We start from the raw sequence: 18,796 nt of genomic DNA, 5'->3' as shown, positions 1-18,796 counted from the left end.
CTCTTTGTGCTTAAAGTTTAAATTCCAAGGAGATGAATTAACATATGGGAAGCCTCTTGAAAAATACCAAAATAAAATACAGAGTTATAGAAATTTAAATGTAAGTAACTTTTTCTTACTCATGGTGCTTCTATGGTCATGTAATATAAATATTCTCTAACCTTACCTGTCTTATCAAGAGTAATAGTACAGTATATAGATTTTATTTATTTAAATGTTCATTTTTGGGGCGCCTGGGTGGCGCAGTCGGTTAAGCGTCTGACTTCAGCCAGGTCACGATCTTGCGGTCCGTGAGTTCGAGCCCCGCGTCAGGCTCTGGGCTGATGGCTCGGAGCCTGGAGCCTGTTTCCGATTCTGTGTCTCCCTCTCTCTCTCTGCCCCTCCCCCGTTCATGCTCTGTCTCTGTCCCAAAAATAAATAAACGTTGAAAAAAAAAAAAAAAAAAAAAAAATAAAAAAAATAAATGTTCATTTTTGAGAGAGCTCAAGCTGGGGGTGGGGCATGCAGAGGGGAGGACTGAGGATGTGAAGCAGGCTCTGTGCTGACAGCAGTGAGCCTGAAGTGGGACTTGAACTCATGAACCCTGAGATCGTGACCTAAGCCGAAGCTGGATGGATGGTCAACTGACTGAGCCACTCAGGTGCTCCAGTATGTAGATTTTAAAGTTTAAGTCAACACAATCCTTTCCATAGGGGTTTCTACCCTTTTCTCGGTGCCACAGACCACTTTGACACTCCAGTGAAGCTCAAAGACTCATTTTTAAAAGCACAAAATGCAGAGGACTACAAAGAAAATTGATCACATTGTAATACAAGTATGCAGATCCACTTAATTCTGTCCATGGACACCTTTGGTGATCTTTGGACCCAATCAAATATCATTGTGATGTTTACATATTTAAAAAAATGTAACTGAGGTGAAAGTAATTTCTTAGGTATAAATTTTTTTATTTCACAGTATTCACCCACCATCTTACCACCACTGCACATATTTCTCTCTCTCTTTTTAAGTTTATTTTGAGAAAGGGAGAGAGGGAGCATGTGTGTGAGTAGGGGAGGGGCAGAGACAGGAGGAGAGAGAGAATCCCAAGCAGGCTCCGCACTTGCAGGTTGCGGGGTTCATGGTTCAAACCCATGAACCATGAAATCATAACCTGAGCTGAAACCAAGAGTTGGACACTTAACTGACTGAGCCACCCAGGCGCCCCGCACATGTTTCTCTTTACATCCGGGTCATAAATGGGGACTGGCCAGCCAGACAAGGTTTCTAAGCCACTCATTCATGAACGTCTGAGACTATTACTTTTATCTGTAAAGACTTTTTGTCTTGTATGGTCTCCATATGTCCACTGCTCTACTGTGCCTGTACTCCACACATTCAGCTACTTGGGGCACGTTTTATGTCAAGCTCACCTGGAAGAAAAGTGACATAACATTTGACCTTTTATAGGTGTCCTCTATTAGGTAACTGGGAACTTCAGATATGAATATTCTAAGGCATAAAAACACTATGGCCATAACTATGTAGTTCAGAAAAATTTCATCATTCAATTTTCTACGTGTACTTGTGATGGAGAAATTAATAATAAAATAATTATTAATAAGGTGATATAAAAATGCATTTTGCCACAACTGTTTTTTGAGGAAAATTCTGCTCTGCATGAAGATGGTCTTCAATTAAGGGACATGTCCTTCTTATGTTCCTAAATCCTAACGTTTATACTCAGGTTCTTCTTGGTACTCCACTTTTAAAGCTCAGTGGTGAAAACACCAAGTGCACAGAAGAATGCCTGAGGTTCTGTGATCTATTCTCTAGATCAGGGTTTCTCATCCTTTCTTCTTCCCAACACACATCATAAGTGGCATAATCCTGTCTTCAATTCACTGTGGAAGATTCTTCACCCAAGAAGGAGGGACAAGTCTGCAGTTTGAATTTGAGCCACACACCTACTTCTACCTCCCCGAACCAAAAAAATCACTGCTGTGTGCACTTTGTTATTCTTGACTCAAGCCAAAGGTCACCTGGACTTGCATCATTCTGTGCCTTACTAAACCCCATTTTTCACTTACGGGACTGAGGTGGAGGGACGTCATCATAGTAACAACTGCTAACGTGTATTGAGTGCTTACTTCTTGTGAGGAACCTTGCTGAATGGTTCTTGTACATTTTCACACGTAATCCCCACAATAACCCCATGAGGGAAAGTAGTATCTCCATGCTCAGATGAGGAAATGAGCTGAAAAAGTGAAGTAACTTATTTAGCTCATGCAGCTAGTAAGTGGGCAATATGGATTTGAACCCAAGCAGTCTGACTCCAGAGCTACAGCTCCTGAACAAGCAAATACATGTTTTGGAGAACATTATTCATTCTACCTGGTATCCTGTTAGTTATTTTCTATCAGAAGTCTTTTTCTCTGGACTGGAGGATCAGGGAAATCTTTCCTTCTATTGAGTCACTAGCTTGTGTATATTTTGGGGACATGAAGACCCTTAACTTACATTATTTGTACTGGGTGCCAGGAAGCGGAAATGCAGACTGGTGATCTTTATCTATATTTAGAACCTCATGATGGATATATGGTGAAGTGGTCCTAACCCTAGCTTCTTTTCATTATCATCTTATTTTCTTCTGTCTCTTTTCTCCTTATTTTATGGATCTCTGCATATATAAATTATTTTTTAAGAATGAGTTGGTATATAAAGAAGTCATTGGTAATAGATAATTAGTACTTCACAAAATAAACAGTGGTTGGGAGTCAGAAGACTCCCAGCTTTGTCACTAGCTCCTAATTGTGAAATGGTAGTGACCTCATCTACTACACTCAACTCGTGGTGAGGAGGAAAGGAAGTCTATGGAAGCCCTTTGAAAGTTAAAGTTTTAGATAACATTGGACAATAGGAGAGCCTTTCTATAACCAATAATACTGAAATAACTTTTGATACTCTGAAACATACACCTCCACCATATATTTAGAATAAAGTCACAAAAAGCACTATAAAAGTGTTACTTACCTGGAAAGTACCGTTCTGGAACTTTGGAAATGTAGAATAGGAAAGCAAGAAGAGCAATCACATACATCACAATTACACGGGGTGCAAAGTCCTGAAAAGCAAAACATTTTTTCACAGATCTTCCTACTATGACTGAATTCCCAATTTACTGTGAATCTAATTCATTGATCAGGTAGAATTCAGAGGCAGAATTTAAGCCCATTAAATCTAAATTGCTTTTGTAGACAGTATCTAATAATAGAAAACTTGCTCTCAATACTGTAGAAAACAGGAGGGAACAGAGAGTGTCCTAAAGGTTAGGGTAATAAAGGAAGTAGAGCTTGAACATGGCTGAAGGTCCTAAGGACACCCAACTCCACCAACATAGTTTCATGGGTGGAACACACATGGGGAATGGAGTTATCAGCTGAAGAAGCAAAACACTGAAGATGTGGCCAGAAAAGACTGCAGAGGTTTGGCCAAGCAATGCAATGTGTTCCACCATCCCAGATAATGGTCCTCTTGAATACTACTATATGAAGCAGTCCATCTCTCAGCTCCACTGGAAAGCTTTCCCTTGCCCTAAGAAATTTACCCAGCTATAATTTATTTTATAACAATTTTGTATATTGTTATCAATTCTGGTTGTAAACCTAATACACCAAGAAGACATTTAAGAAATAGAGACAAAATTACTTCTCTCTACAAATATTTGAGAATTATCAGGGTCCTCCTGAAAACCTACATTCTTAGACTAATGAACATGAGATTTCTCATTCTAGAACACAACTGCAACCTATCCCCAGGATTAGCCTTTCCGGAACTTTTCATTTTTGGTTAAGTCTCTCTCTCTTTCTCCATATTTTTATTTTTTTACATTTTATGTTAGAGATAGAGAGTGTGTGAGTGGGGGAGAGGGGCAGAGGGAGAGGAGAGAGGGAGAGAATCTTAGGCAGGTTCTACGCTCTGTGTGGAGCCTGACACATGTCTTGATCCCATGACCCTGGGATCATAACCTGAGCCGAAATCAAAAGTCGTTCTCAACACAACTGAGCCACCCAGGCACCCCTCTCCATCTTTTTAAAAGTAGAGCTTATTGGAAAATTTCTCTGGAAGTCTCCCTTCTTCACTGGAATGATCTGTGATCACATTAGATTTCCATCTTTCAGAACCACTATTTTCCTAAACCATATTTCTATTTTAAAATTTCTGAACACAGGAAAGTTCCCATATTTTTCTGAATTTCTCAGAAATCCATTGGCTCAATAGGTCTGGTTCTCTTTCTTTGTCATTATAAGATTAAAAGGGATGTGTATACATCATCCCAAATTTTGGCCTCTTTTATGTCAATAACCAGTTATTCATTTCTGGTTAGAATTAAATCTAGAGTTGCATTTCACCATTGTTTTCTTTAACTTATTTTCAATAAGTAAAACTGTCAGAGAAGTGATGTTTTCATAGATATCAGGATCACTGAGGTTCCTCATCACTACTATCTCACTTTTCTCCTAAATTCCTAATTTTATGAAGAAAACATCACCCTTTTTCTCAAGTTGGCAAAGTGGCCAGATCGTATCACTCAATTTGCTATATCACAGAACTTTCTTTCCTCCTTCTTTTCTTTCTTTTTCTTCTTTTTCTCCTTTTCTTTTTTCCTTCCTTCCTTCCTTCCTTCCTCCCTCCCTCCCTCCCTCCCTCCCTCCCTTTCTGTTTTATACCTAAATGCTTTCTACCATGCTGTTACCAACTTCATGCAGTGTGTGTAAAGCCTATTATTAGTTCCCTGGTCTTCTAAAAAAACTAGGATTTTTTTTTTTTTTAATAAAACCTGCATTTAAATCCCCATATTTCAGACAAAGGTCTCACTGCAACAAGTATATCTGCTTTCTGTTAGATTTCTTGGCGTACTTACTGATGTTAAAAATTCTTAAATTTATTCTCCAGTGCATATTTAAGGCATTTTTACATGGATCTCTGAGATCTGAAGTCTTATTTCTAATCTCAAGAATACTGAGGAGTTCTCACTGAGCCACTTCTTTAATGTACTCCAACTTGGCCCATAATACCTAACTCTTATAGCTCTTCTTTTACTTCTCAATATAATTTCCTTGATGGGTGGGACATGATCAAATCTTCATCACTAGTCTCAAACTCTGACCTAAATTCCAACCCCATCTCCACCTTTACATCCCACAGGTGCCTCGACTCAACAGGTCCAAGGAAAAATCTTTCCCAGCTCCTTCTCCTCCACAAAAATCAATCAATCAATCAATTCCTCCTAGTTCCAAATTTGCATTATCACTGGCATTATCTCTGCCCTAGCTGACAAAGCTGGAAACTTGGAAGTCCTCCACTGATAATGACTTGGGTATTTACACACTCAAGGAGAGTTAAGAATATATCATTTCACAGAAAGATATCGCAGAAAAAAACAGTAGTTACACTTCTTTATCCTGCAAGGCGTACTTCTTTATATAGATGTGAAAATTATGGCATCAATATGCAGTTATAAGTATTTTCTCAAATGACAGAGACCCAGCCACCTGGCCTGATTATAGTACTTTACCCAACATGAATACAACTGAAAGGACAAAAAAAAAAAAAAAAAAAGAAAAAACTATTGACTACATTCAACCTACCTGTACAATAGGAGCACCGATTCCTCCATTGAGCCAAACCCAGTGAAGAGTTGGGATCACTCCGTATCCCGAAACAGAACAGAAGATGATAGAACGGAGCCTCTGCCACTGCTGGGTGAGGTAATTGGGATGGATCTGTGCGAAGAACACTGCCAGGATCATGGCAAGCACTGTGATCAAGTACACTTGACGCCAGTACTAGAAGGAAATCAAGTGTTAATTGTTACACAAATAAGAGAAGGAAAAGACTAATTCTGGCTTTTACATTATATGTAGAAGACTACTTATGTAGTTTTTTCATTTCTAAACATGAACTTCCTTACAACATTCCTGTTCCATATAACTGTTAGGTTTCTTAGGAGGACAAACCAAATTCCAAAGAGAGCTAGTGGAAACCACACTTACTCATAAAAAAGCATTTTCTGAGTACCTATTATATGCCAGAGACAACTTCAGTCCTGTAGAAACAAAGCTGACTACGACATGGACTCTCTCAGTGAGTGAGCTCATAGACTATGGGGGGGCAGACATAAAGAAATGATTATAATCCAATGACAAGAGCTGTGAACAGAATGTGTGAACACAGGAGGGGGCATTGTTACCTAGAGTGGCTAATAAATGCTTCACAGAGGAGATGATCTAAGCAGGGTCTTGAGGAATTCATATGATTCTGTGGGAAGAGGGAGTTCTCAAGGAAAAGGAACAGAGCATACGGTGGGAAGGTTTTGAGAAGGGAGGCTGAAAGGCAGCGTACTGTGAGGGTAAGTATTTGGAACTGTACCACGCTGGCACTGGGGGAATAGCAGCGTTAAGAAGATGACGGGCTTGCTTTTCAAAATGACTTATTAGAAATAGAACTCTGTTAAGTTTCTCAGGATCCACATAAGAGTGAAACCATATGGTATCTGTCTTTCTCTGTATGGCTTATTTCACTTAGCATTACACTCTCCAGTTCCATCCACGTTGCTACAAAGGGCCATATTTCATTTTTTCTCATTGCCACATAGTATTCCATCGTGTATATAAACCACAATTTCTTTATCCATTCATCAGTTGATGGACATTTAGGCTCTTTCCATAATTTGGCTATTGTTGAGAGTGCTGCTATGAACATTGGGGTACAAGTGCCCCTATGCATCAGTACTCCTGTATCCCTTGGATAAATTCCTAGGAACCCATGGGGGAGGGGAAGGAAAAAAAAAAAAAAGAGGTTAGAGTGGGAGAGAGCCAAAGCATAAGAGACTGTTAAAAACTGAGAACAAACTGAGGGTTGATGGGGGGTGGGAGGGAGGGGAGGGTGGGTGATGGGTATTGAGGAGGGCACCTTTTGGGATGAGCACTGGGTGTTGTATGGAAACCAATTTGTCAATAAATTTCATAAAAAAAAAAAAAAAAAAAGAAATAGAACTCTGACATCAGTGTGAAAAACAAAGAGGTGACAGGAAGCCAACTAGAATATTAATTGGAATAACTGATTCAAAGAGAGAACAGGGGCTTGGGCTCTTGTTGAACAAAGAAGACAGATGTAAGCAGCAGATTCAGGAGACTTTTTAAAAATAAACTAAAATCTTAATGGCTGACTGGATGTGTGAGAGGGCAGTAGAAGATAGCTAGACTGTTCCTAGTAAGAAAGGCCATGCAAGTGGCTTTTACTAACGCAGCAAATGAGCAAAGATGAGCCAGGTGTGTGTGTGTGGGGGGGAGGGGGGGCGGGGGGGTGAGGGAAAGAGAATGGGAAAGCATGAGACAATGATCATTTTAATTTTTTTTAATGTTTGTTTATTTTTGAGAGAGAGACCGTGTGCGAGCAGGGGAGGGGCAGAGAGACAGGGAGACAGAGAATCCAAAGAAGGCTCCAGGCTCTGAGCTGTCAGCACAGAGCCTGACGTGGGCTTGAAGACACGAACTGCAAGATCATGACCTGAGCCGAAGTCAGACACTTAACCAACTGAGCCACCCGGGTGCCCCAAAACAATGTTCATTTTTAAATATTTTAAGTCTGAAGGGCTTATAGAATATTTAGGTATCTAAATGAGCAGTTGGAAGCTCAAAAGTTAGCATCACATGGGGCAGAGTTCTTCAGCTGGGCTCCAAGGACTTCTGTAGGGCTACTAGCTCCCTGAAATCCCATGTCAAATTGTTTGGTTAGTCTCTGCCCAAATGTACATTCTCCTGGACGGAGGATCTAGAGTTTTCAATTGCATTCTCAAAGTAGCCTGTGTTCCTTAAAAGATAAAGAGCCACTATAGAAACCAGATATTTGGAAATGATCGGGTACCAGAGGAAAGAAAACAATTTTTCCTTAAATAATCATTAGTTCCAGGGGCACCTGGGTGGCTCAGTCGGTTAAGCGTCCGACTTCGGCTCAGGTCATGATTCTCACGGTCCGTGAGTTCGAAGCCCCGCATCGGGCCTCTGTGCTGACAGCTCAGAGCCTGGAGCCTGTTTCAGATTCTGTGTTCCCCTTTCTCTGACCCTCCCCGTTCTACTCTGTCTCTGTCTCAAAATAAAATAAACATTAACAAAATTAAAAAAAAATCATATTTCCAGTAGTTTCTTTCTCCTACTTCTAGCTTTTCTGAAGAGAGATGCACAAAGTGTCCACTAGTCTCCTGGATTATCAGGTATGTTTAGGAACAGGTAAACAAAAACAGCTTAGGTTTCAAAGAAAGAAGAATAAGTAAAACCAATTCAATCATTACATAACTGCACTCACAAGCTCCTAGCTATCAGCTTATTCCCTCAAATTTTCTAAAAGATGTAAACAGTTTCATGCAAAATCAGTAAGTGAAAGCTGAGCAGATATGAGTACTTTACTCAAATCAAATCAATTTACAAGGTTAACTGCATGTATGTTTAATTATATGCTTAAGTTCCAACATGATTAGGCCTAAAAAGCAAATGGCTCATAAGTAAGTGGCTACAATGAGTAATTCTCTTACTTCAAACCAAATTTATGATTTTCCTGTTTGCTAGTTTTACACTTCAGCTTTACTGGCAGTCATCTCTGTTACTGCGTAGAGACAAAGGTCCTACTTAAGAATTCCCAAGTCAGCAGAATCCTGTGCTGTAGCCAGTCGTCCCAGGAAGTGACGGCTGGGGAGTCTGGCTTGGAGCACCTGTGACATGCGGAGGGCTTGTGGAGAGGACAGGCTCTAGTCCTTGTGAAGAGGGCTAGGGGTGCCTAGGATGTGAACTGCCCCCGAGCAGCTCTGTTCTGGCTCTGAGAGGAAGAAACTAAAGGACAAAAGAAAAAGAAAAGAGTAAGGTAGGAGGGCAGGACTTTCTGAGTGGGAGGGCTTGCTGGGCCCAGGGGAAGATTCAGTTTGTTTCCTCAACTGGGACATGAAGTAATGAGGTAGAGAGTTATCTTCAATAGTTTGGCGGCCCAATATTTTTAGCTCAGGTGCTATATGATCTGATAGCAGGGCTTCAAATGGTGCTTTGCACAAGGACACAACTGACTTTGGTGACATCAGAGTCAGAAGGTAGAGCTGATTTAGAACTCAGAATAGATGCATATTTGTTAAGTCACTTACCTCCTAGCTGGTCTGCCTCTATGCCTACCTCCAAATGTAAGACTAAGGAAAGGAAAACATATTTCTTATGAAGAATTGGGTCAACACACTCACAGACACACCCTTTATTTTTTCCACTGAAAGAGGAGTAAGGATCAGGGAAAATAGCAAGCAGCAGCCAGCTTTCTAATTTTATCAAGCGCTAACTGTAACTTCAGCTCTATAGACACAAAAATAAAAGACATGTAATGTGCATCTGAGGGATCACATAGCTATATGGGTTTAGTGGAAACGTAACTTTTGGTTTCGAGAAAATTAGTTTACATTAGTTTCAAGAAAATATCTTCAAATATATATTTCAATGGAAAATTAGTAAAATGAGTATGGAACTGATAATAGATGTTAGAGATAGCAGGGCCATTTTGAAAAATGAGTTTATATATACACGAGACTCTTCTGTTTCTTCTATAACTTAATTATGTGTTTATTCAGAAGTTCAAAGGAAACATTCATGGCAATAAAACCCAAGACCTACATGAAAAGTAGAATATAAAATGTTTTAAGTTACTTACGTTATTACAATAAAAAGCATAAAATACACCAGAGACATAGCAGCCCAGTATTCCAATAGAAATTCCTGCATAATCTAATGCCATCCATCTTCGACAGGTTTTTTCTGATCGATGGCAAGAAAAAAGATGATAGCCCACAGAGCAAAGCATACAGACCTATGGAAAATAGAACAAATCTTAGCAAAGCTAAACAAAAAGAAATTAAAGCAACTCCTGTGTGGCATTCAATTTCCTTTTTAAAAAAGTACCCACTGTAGAAGTAATCCATGTCCTTAAAAAGATAATCAAAGAACACAGAATTGTATGATGTAAAAACATAAGCTCCTCCCACTTAATCTATTACCCAGGATTAGCCCCTGATAACATTTGTTATGTGTCCTTCTAGGTATCTTCAAAGAATGTATTGAACATGTATGATATACAAGTCCACACAGACACATATGATATATACTTTTTAAAGTTAATCAAATGGAATCAAATTATACATTCTGTTCTGCAATTTTGGTTTCTTCACTTAAGACTTTTCGTGTCTGTGCAAGAGTTCATTGTATAGAGTTTATTTTTGGGTTGTGAGTTAAACACAGCTTTGTTGTGTCCAAGAAAAAATGATTATGACTTATGCTGACTTTATGTGTTGCCATATTGAGAGCAAAGCTAATCTGATTCAAGCAGCTGCTCTTAAGATTGATAAGGTTGTTATGGTTGAACTCCCTTCAGCCATTAAATACCTGCTGTGTATCATGCACTGAGGATACAAGGATGAGACCTCTATTCTCTGAGAGATTTTTCTGAAATGAATGAACGAACAGTGGTAATAGAAGAAGTCCTACAGGAAAAGTCAGTGCAGAGCACAGGGGAGGAGGGGAGGACTGGGCTTGTGGGTGTATGTGTGCATTTGGTGGGTGAAATGGTGGGAAAAAGAGCTTCACAGAAGGGATGCCACTGACACTGGATCTTAAAAGGCTGTTCCGGCATTCCTCAAGAATATAAATAAAAGTGCTCACATGTTTATTGGAGGGTCCACAGGAAAAGCAACATATTGAAAACACAGACCATTAAGGACTGTCATGTGGCCCTCTCATAATACAATTATGACAAGTTCTACACATCAAAGAATTTTAACATCAATATGATGGGCTAGGTGTGATACTACTGAAGAGTTTAAGTGCAGTCTTACAGAAAGGCTAAGATGGGAGGTTTTAAGAGTAGCCCTAGAGAGCAATGGCAAGACCCTATCCTAAGCCAGTGACAGTGGGGGTACAGAAAATGGCACAGATAGATTATATGAAGTAGGTCAAACTGACAAGTATTTTGTAAGCAACTGCTAAGGCAGACAAATGGTCAGGTAGCTATTCCAGAATCTGGTCATTAAACAAACCTAATCAGGCACCACATCCTCAATACCATTATTTAAAAGTGTACTTAGCCGCAATGTCATTTCTTCATCCATAGTCTAAAATCTTCATCAGTCTGTGGCTTTGACTACTAAGCCACAAGTCAGGAGTTCACTGACCCAATTAAATATAATTCTAAGAAGCTTGGTTATTTGTTTTCTCAGATTACCCTTGAGATTAAACACAGTAAATCCAGAGAATACCAAGGTACATATTTTCATTGACAAGGAAAGATCTCATCGTCACAATGTTGAGTGACACAAAACAGCAAGCAGAGATGATCATAGCTCAGAATTAGGTAGACAGGTAGGTAGGCAGGCAGGAGGCAATTGCTCATACACAAATGTCTGGGGGAACTTAACCAAAATGTCAAATGTGGTTACCTCTGGAAAGCAGAATTTCAAATGGCTTTTACTTTCTTCCATATACTGTTTTGTTTGTTTGAACTCCTACGTGAATACATTTTATGGCAATAGTAAGAAATAGTAAAGCCAGTTTCATTGTGAAAAGGAAAATAAAGAGAAAAATTACACTTATCAAAAGGAAAGTCGAATATAGAGTGTTAGTAAAGAACACTGAGTTTTTAAAAAGTAAACCTATACTTAGTACGTTCTGTTTTAAAAGAAATGTATTATTATTAGAGTTCCTTAAAAAAAACTGCCTGAAAAATTATCTGACAAATGGAGTATGGTTTCAGTTTTCTGGGAACTTTCCTTCTGTGGAATATCTCTCTCCATCAAGGTAGACAGAAAATCAGAGTGTGACATCCTATATCAATCTCCTTGGCATGATAACCAAATACTTCAGGATCTGGCTTCTTCTTCTCCAGCCTCATCTTTCTCCATTCTCCTATGATCCAACCAGAAAGGTCAACACCTACAAGTCCAGAAAGTGCTGAACTATCTCTTGCTTCTGGGCCTTTACACAAACTATTTTTTCTGCTTAAATGCCCTGCCTCACTCCCTTCGGCCCTCCCACCTAGGTGACTTGATTTTTATGACAGGTTGGTTTTGTTCAGCACTGTATTCCCGATGCCTAGCTTAGTGCCTGGGTCTAGATAGGAGGCATTCAAAAAAATATTTGTGGAACTGAATGTAAATGAAATGAATCTAGGGAAAGGCATGCCTATATTCTACTCTTCCCTCATACAGAAAGACCTCTAGGAAAGTTCAAAGCCCTTGAAATTACATTTTACTATTCTACATTCAGAATGTACTCTAATAATCTGGTTGGTAGGAAAACACTGAGCATATAAAATGGTACAAGTGAAAGAGGAAAAAATGTTATGTCTTTTAAAAATTACATGCAAATTGGGGCACTGGGTGGCTCAGTTGGTTAAGTATCTGACTTCGACTCAGGTCATGATTTCACAGTTCGTGGGTTCGAGCCCTGCATTGGGCTCTGTGCTGACAGCTCAGAGCCTGGAGCCTGCTTCAGATTCTGTGTCTCCTTCTCTCTCTGCCCCTCCCCTCCTCGTGCTCTGTCTCTCAAAAATAAATGAATGTTAAAAAAATTTTTTTTAATTACATGTAAATCAATCCTTGTGATTTACCATATTGCCTGCTCACTCTAAGAATTTAGAAAAATTGAGCGAGCAAGTTATAAATTTAATTTCATAAAAATAAAATAACAGAAATGGTAGTTTTCAGTAGGGAAGATGTGCTGTCTTCAGCTGTCATTAGCATCTTGTCCAGAAAGATCATTGCACTAGTAGCTAGAACAGGATTTAACTGTCCTGCTCAGTAACCCTGGGCAAGTCACTGTAACATTTTGGGTGTTTTTTCGTTGGCAGTTGTAATTATTTCAGCTTTTCAGCTCTGCAATGCATTGTTTTCTTAAGCCAATATAAAAATTAATATGCTTTCCCTGAATTAACATCAGTTCTGGCTAGATGGTGAAGGAATAAAGGGAAGAGCTGGGGGCTGAGGAAAACATGTGGGATTCTCAAAGTAGATACTATCCATATAATTAACAGTAGAATATAAACCAGTTCTGCTTATTAATGGTTATTAAGGGCATCTTAGTCTGTAAGATATATCTAAAAATTTAACTGTAAAGAAATTGATTCATTTTCATTTTCAAACCAGAGATGGATTCTAAGAGATGTTTAGGCTGCCATCAGGACAAAAATCAAACCTGAGAATGAGTATACCGTAAAAAATACTTAAAGAAAAAATAAATTTCAAATAATAATAACATAAAAATACAGGTATTCTTTCCCTTAAAGAAATTTAAAATTATTCCAGAAACTAGAATTAGGAAAAAAAGGGGAGGGGAGATGTTCCCAATGTGTTTTTTGTCATTTAACTCCCAAGTTTTAACTTGAGTTGAATGATGAAGGTCTGAAGTTAAACAACACATTGTGCAATATCTGTGCAGCTGGCTTACAGATACACCTTTCAAACAGCAGCCACAGGTTAACTGCAGGGAGTGCTGGCCTCTGTTTGGAAGAATGGAGATGATAGCTTTCTCTTTTAATTTTTTTGTTTTTCTGTACTCTCTACATTTTATTTAATTTAAAGAATGTCAGCAGGATTTTGGTCCACATTTGACTTCTTCTTTAGGATTATTTGCTTTTAAAACTATTATATGTAACTGTTAAAGGAATTTTACAGATCCTTGAAGAAAAATGTAAGTGCTAGGGAACTAACAAATACAACAGGTAGAGAGGAGGAGAAACTAAAAGAATCTGAAACCAGGCAAGCATAAAAAGACCAAAGGAAATGAACATTAAAGCAACAGCAAAACAAGACGTTAAAATTAAGACAGTAAGGAAGCAAATGCAAAATCTCAGACCTATAAATAGGAAAAAGACGGGGAACACTTCTCAAACAAGTTTTAAGCAGTAACTAGTGTTCTATCTCTGCCAGAAAATAAGAGTACAGGGGTTCCTATCCTTATATTTTTTTTATGCTTACCTTAATCTTACAACAGAAATGTCTAAAAAGGGAAAGAAAAGGAAAGAAACTTTCTCAGTCTTTAAAGTCTGTTGGATTTCAAGTATACTCTAACAGTAAAGTCCAAATATACTCTCATAAAAACATTTTTGGTGCTTATATTATAAAAATGAATAAACTAACCTATATGCTAGGTTGGGACTCTGTAAAGCAAGTGGTGGGAGTGAAGTAAGATCACTTGCCCAAGCTTGTCTGACTAAAGTTCTCTTTACCAATAATAGTGTTTGTGAAATGACTTACCTGGAAGCAGAAAAGACAAATAGAACAAATTACAAAATCTTCTCTGGATGCACTTGCTGAAGGTAACACAGATGTCATGTCATATATTCCCAGTGTAAAGAAGAGAAAGAAACCCAGCAAATGACTCCAGATATTTACCGTCTCATTAGATAAAATAAACAAACTGGAAAACAAACAAAAATGCATCTCAGATTTATACTGGCTTGTTCACTGTCAGCATCTAAAAGATTAGGGACAGTTTTGGGGGGCAGTTATCCAACACTTGTTGCTTTAAGCCCTTACCCTCATATTTGCCTTTTAAATACAACATCTCACTCTGCTCAATTAATCTTTAAAAGGATATTAAAAACATTTTTTAATGTTTATTTTTTGAAAGAGACAGAGTGTGAGCAGGGGAGGGGCAGAGAGAGAAGGAGACACACAATCCTAAGCAGGCTCCAGGCTCTGAGCTGTTAGCACGGAGCCTGACGCCAGGCTTCAGTTCATGAACTGTGAAATCATGATTTGAGCTGAATTCAGACATTTCACTGACTGAGCCACCCAGGCACCCCTGTTTAATTAAATTTTTAAGTTCATCCATGTCTCCACCAATCCTGACATTTTAGAGCTCTTTTGGTGCTCACCCTATTATCATATTTACCATTTCCCTCCTCATGAGTTATTTATGTATAAATTCTTTCTTGTCCTCCAGCCTATCAACTCCCTGATGGCTGGCACCATCCTTCTTTATGACACCACTGTCCCAAGCATAGTGCCTTGCTCAGATTAGATGCTAAATGTCCATAGAAATGAATGTGCAGATTAAATCTGGATGTTAGCTACATACTTACATGTTTAAAAGCAGGTATCTGAAAGCCTGCCAAGTATAAGGTCAGGCACAAACTTAAAGTACCTTTTTAGTACTCATCAAATGTAAATGCAAAATTAAACAGACTCAAGAGAAGCAGAATAAATACAAACTGTACCACTGGAAATGTCCTTTAAGACAGGCATGTCAGGGGTAGTGCCTGGGTGGCTCAGTCGGTTGAGCGTCTGACGTTTGATTTTGGCTCAGGTCATGATCTCACGATTTGTGAGATGGAGCCCCACGCTGGGCTCTATGCTAACAGTGCAGAGCCTGCTTGGGATTCTCCCTCTCTGCCCCTCCCCGGCTTGCCTGCACACACCTGTGCTCTCTCCCTCCCTCTCTCTCAAAATAAATAAATGAACGTTAAAAAAAAAAAAAAAGATAGGCATGCTGGAACAATTTTGCAGTGGCTGTTTGAAACCAAACTAGTTCACAGGTGGCATGAGTTTCTCCTTTTTTAGGGACAATCGGTTACTTTTAATATCAGTACTATTTGCTCACTAAATGCCTAACTGCTTTGAGTTTAAGTCGTCTTGACAGCACAGGCTGGTGTAAAGTGCACCACGCCAACCACGAGTCACAAGGGTCACTGCTCCTGCATCCTCACCCTCAGCAACAAATTAGCTCTGTGATCATGAGCAAGTCACTTCCAGCTCCTCCATTTTGTGAACTGCTTCCCCAGCTGTGAATAGAACTCATCAATAGAAGGTGACATCATGCCTAATGATTAAAATTCTCTTGCAGTTCTCTTGCAAAATCAAATCTTTTTGTTTAAACTAAGATCTTTGACGTTTACTGGTTCAGAATCCTTATAAATAAGCATTAACGTATATACCTCCAATGTACTGAATTGGTAGGAATCACCATGGTTCTCATTTTCCCGCATCATAAACATAACAGGGTCTCACACTATCAATTGATTATCAAGAATAAAGTGAATCTTGTTATGAATTTCAGGTTTTACCCTGTACAAGCGTCAAGTATCAAGACCACTTATATTGGGACGGGGTAAGGACGCAGGAATGTGAAGGAACACCTGTAACTATACAACTGTTTTGACGATCAATACTCTGCTCTGCCTGTTGCCTCAAAACTTTTCACTTAGTGAAACCCAGTATACCCTGATTAACTGAACTGAGAGCCACAAGCTTTGGCATGCTCCTTCCAACTAACAGTGTTGGCAGAACAGCTGTGACATACAAAACCTCTCCTTCCATCCAAAATCTGTTCTGGTCACTCTTGACAGCCAGAAGAAGAGAGGGCAGAAGCTGAACCTGGAAAAGACCAAGCTGGTGGGACGAGCACTTGGAAAAATATTCCCCGTAGAGAATCTACTCTTATGCTGTGAGAAGTTACCCATACTTTGTTCACCTTCAAAATCAATAATCACAACGATAACAAGTGAGTCACCATTTACCGAGGGCTTGTTAGGTGCCACACCCTGTGTAGCATTTTATATACATAATCTCATTTAATCCTTGATATTTTTTGGAGCACACATTGTGATTACCCTCATTTTTACAAGAGGGGAAAATAAGGCTCAGAGAGGTTAACCTTTGTTCAAGGTCCCAGAATGGTTAAGTGCAGATCTGGATAACCAAGTCTTTTTGACTCAACAACCCAACATTAAAGCACTGTATGTATTTTGTTTCTCAATCCATGAGATTTGGACACTAACATCAGAATGCAGAGGACTATTGCTACGTGGGTATAAAATACTTAACGGCAATTCGCTACCTGTTCTGTTCTTGTGGACTCCACATCCGTAGCAGGGCCTAGCTCTGATTTCTTGTGTAATAAATTTATGCAAAGGAGACAGTGGGGGTTGGGGGGGGACAGTACTTAGGATTCAAACTGTGAAGGCTTGTGGGCCATCCACTGAAGTAGGGATGGGCAGAAATGTCACTTTGTGACTGTGAGTCCAAAACACTTTCAAGACAGGACAGAAAAAACTGAGGAAAGACTATGCTCAAAAGAAGACCAAGAATCAGACGCATGGTTGCTTCTTGAGCAACTTAACAGCCTACATTCCAGCGTTGGGGTTTGTCACCACGGTATCCTAGAGCTAACCAATATCTGCACCTTAATTCTCTTATGTTTAAAAATGTTTATTTTGAGAGAGAGAGAGAGAGCAGAGGAGAGGCAGGGTCGGGGGTGGGGAGAGAAAAGGAGAGAGAGAAAATCCCAAGCACACTCCGAGCTGTCAGAGCAGAGCCTGATGTGGGGCTCAAACTCATGAACCTTGAGATCATGACCTGAGCTGAAATCAAGAGTCTGGATGGTAACCTACTGAGCCCCCCAGGCGCCCCTGTACCTTAATTCTCTTAAAGTGGAGTTCTATAAGTATATACCTTATACACACAAAGTTTTAACACAAAGTTATTCTGCTATTTTAAGAACTAGAACACTGGTTTTTCAGTTTTGTTTTTTAAAACCCAGGCTTTCAAGGGACTCATAGTTTTAAAGGTTTAGATGATGAAGAAAGTCCTTTCTTAGAAATGCTTCTAGGGCTCTAGTGGAGGGTGGTGCCCGTTATAGGCTCTCTTTGCTACAGCACTTTTACTACACAGCGTTTTTCACACTGGTTATTATGCAATAGAGTTATTACCTCTTTAATGCGTGTCACTCAGACCAAACCTTAGTTTCATGAGAAGAACAAGGGCCTTGTCTGCTGTTCTCTGCTTGACTTAGTATAGTACCTGGCACCTAGGAGGGGCTCCATAGTATCTGCTCAATGAATGAATTGGGTTTCTCTCTCTCTCTCTCTCTCTCTCTCTCTCTCTCTATATGTATATACATATACATATATATACCCATACATTGCATATGGCAATGTGAACTTGTTTTCTATTATATTATTATAATTTCCTATTATATATCACGTTAGACATTTTATTTGGCCCAAAGCATCTGAGTTTCCACAGGGCTGCTCTAAAAATAAAGCTTAGGTATACACAGGGGCAAGTATCACTTGGCCATCGTCAGTGGGGTCGACTCTAATAAGCACCAAATGGGATAAAGGATCTAGAAGCCCTCTGTAAAATGCAAAGCGCCATAGGAAAAATTGCTATAGTGGTAATTATAAACATTGTTAACTGTCATTATTCCGTGGATCTGGCACCCGGGCGGGGGAGGAGGAAAGATAACGAGATGGGAGAGGTGGCAAAAAGGAATGAAAGGGATGGGGCAGCTAGGAAATGACAGGCACGGAGAAAAGCAGGGAAAACACCAGGGACCCCAGACAAAAAAGGGTGTAGGTGGGGAGGAGGGGCTGCCGGCGCGCCCCCCAGGCGCGCCCCGCGGAGGCGGCCAGACTGTACCTTTTGATACACAGCCTGGAGGGCAGGTAGGCCCGGTAGCCGTCGGTGATGTACGGGTTGTCCTTGAGGGACACGGGGATCTGTTCGTAGGTGTAGAGACGGATGCCGCGGGGCACCAGGACTGGCCAGTACTGGTAGCTGCCCAGCTCGATGTAATGAGCGCTCTTCAGCAGCTTCTGATGCATCCTTCCCAGCCGCCGCCGCTCCCCGGCTGGGGAGCTCGCCCAGGCCCCGCCTCCCCGGGGAGGGGGCTTCGCCGCCGCCGCCCCCGCCCCGGAGCCCGCGAACGCAGCGCGAGGTCCTACGGCCCCGCCGCTG

General features: G+C 40.1%; 1 protein-coding gene across 6 annotated transcripts in view; it reads right to left on the bottom strand.

The window, feature by feature from the left end:
• PAQR3 (progestin and adipoQ receptor family member 3) overlaps positions 1-18,796 on the bottom strand; it is a 27,872-nt gene extending 9,076 nt beyond the window's left edge. For 3 of the 6 annotated variants that reach the window (XR_004343541.1, XR_004343542.1, XM_030313618.1), the window contains exons 1-5: positions 18,479-18,795; positions 14,312-14,474; positions 9,721-9,876; positions 5,631-5,828; positions 3,013-3,103 (exon numbers count right to left, since the gene is read on the bottom strand). Coding sequence is in view for 3 of the 6 variants with exons in the window: in XM_030313618.1 (XP_030169478.1) it covers positions 3,013-3,103; positions 5,631-5,828; positions 9,721-9,876; positions 14,312-14,474; positions 18,479-18,663 (793 nt within the window). In the remaining 3 variants the exon portion in view is untranslated. Of the gene's footprint in view, positions 1-2,069; positions 2,237-3,012; positions 3,104-5,630; positions 5,829-9,720; positions 9,877-14,032; positions 14,055-14,311; positions 14,475-18,478 lie in introns of those variants that run through there. The other 3 variants (XR_003968413.1, XM_030313616.2, XM_030313619.2) reach the window with 3 other exon arrangements.

Source organism: Lynx canadensis, chromosome B1 (assembly GCF_007474595.2).
Source record: "Lynx canadensis isolate LIC74 chromosome B1, mLynCan4.pri.v2, whole genome shotgun sequence".
NCBI classification, from domain to species: Eukaryota; Metazoa; Chordata; class Mammalia; order Carnivora; family Felidae; genus Lynx; species Lynx canadensis.
The sequence above is the reverse complement of the archived record's forward strand: the minus strand, read 5'-3'. Positions and strand labels throughout refer to the sequence as shown.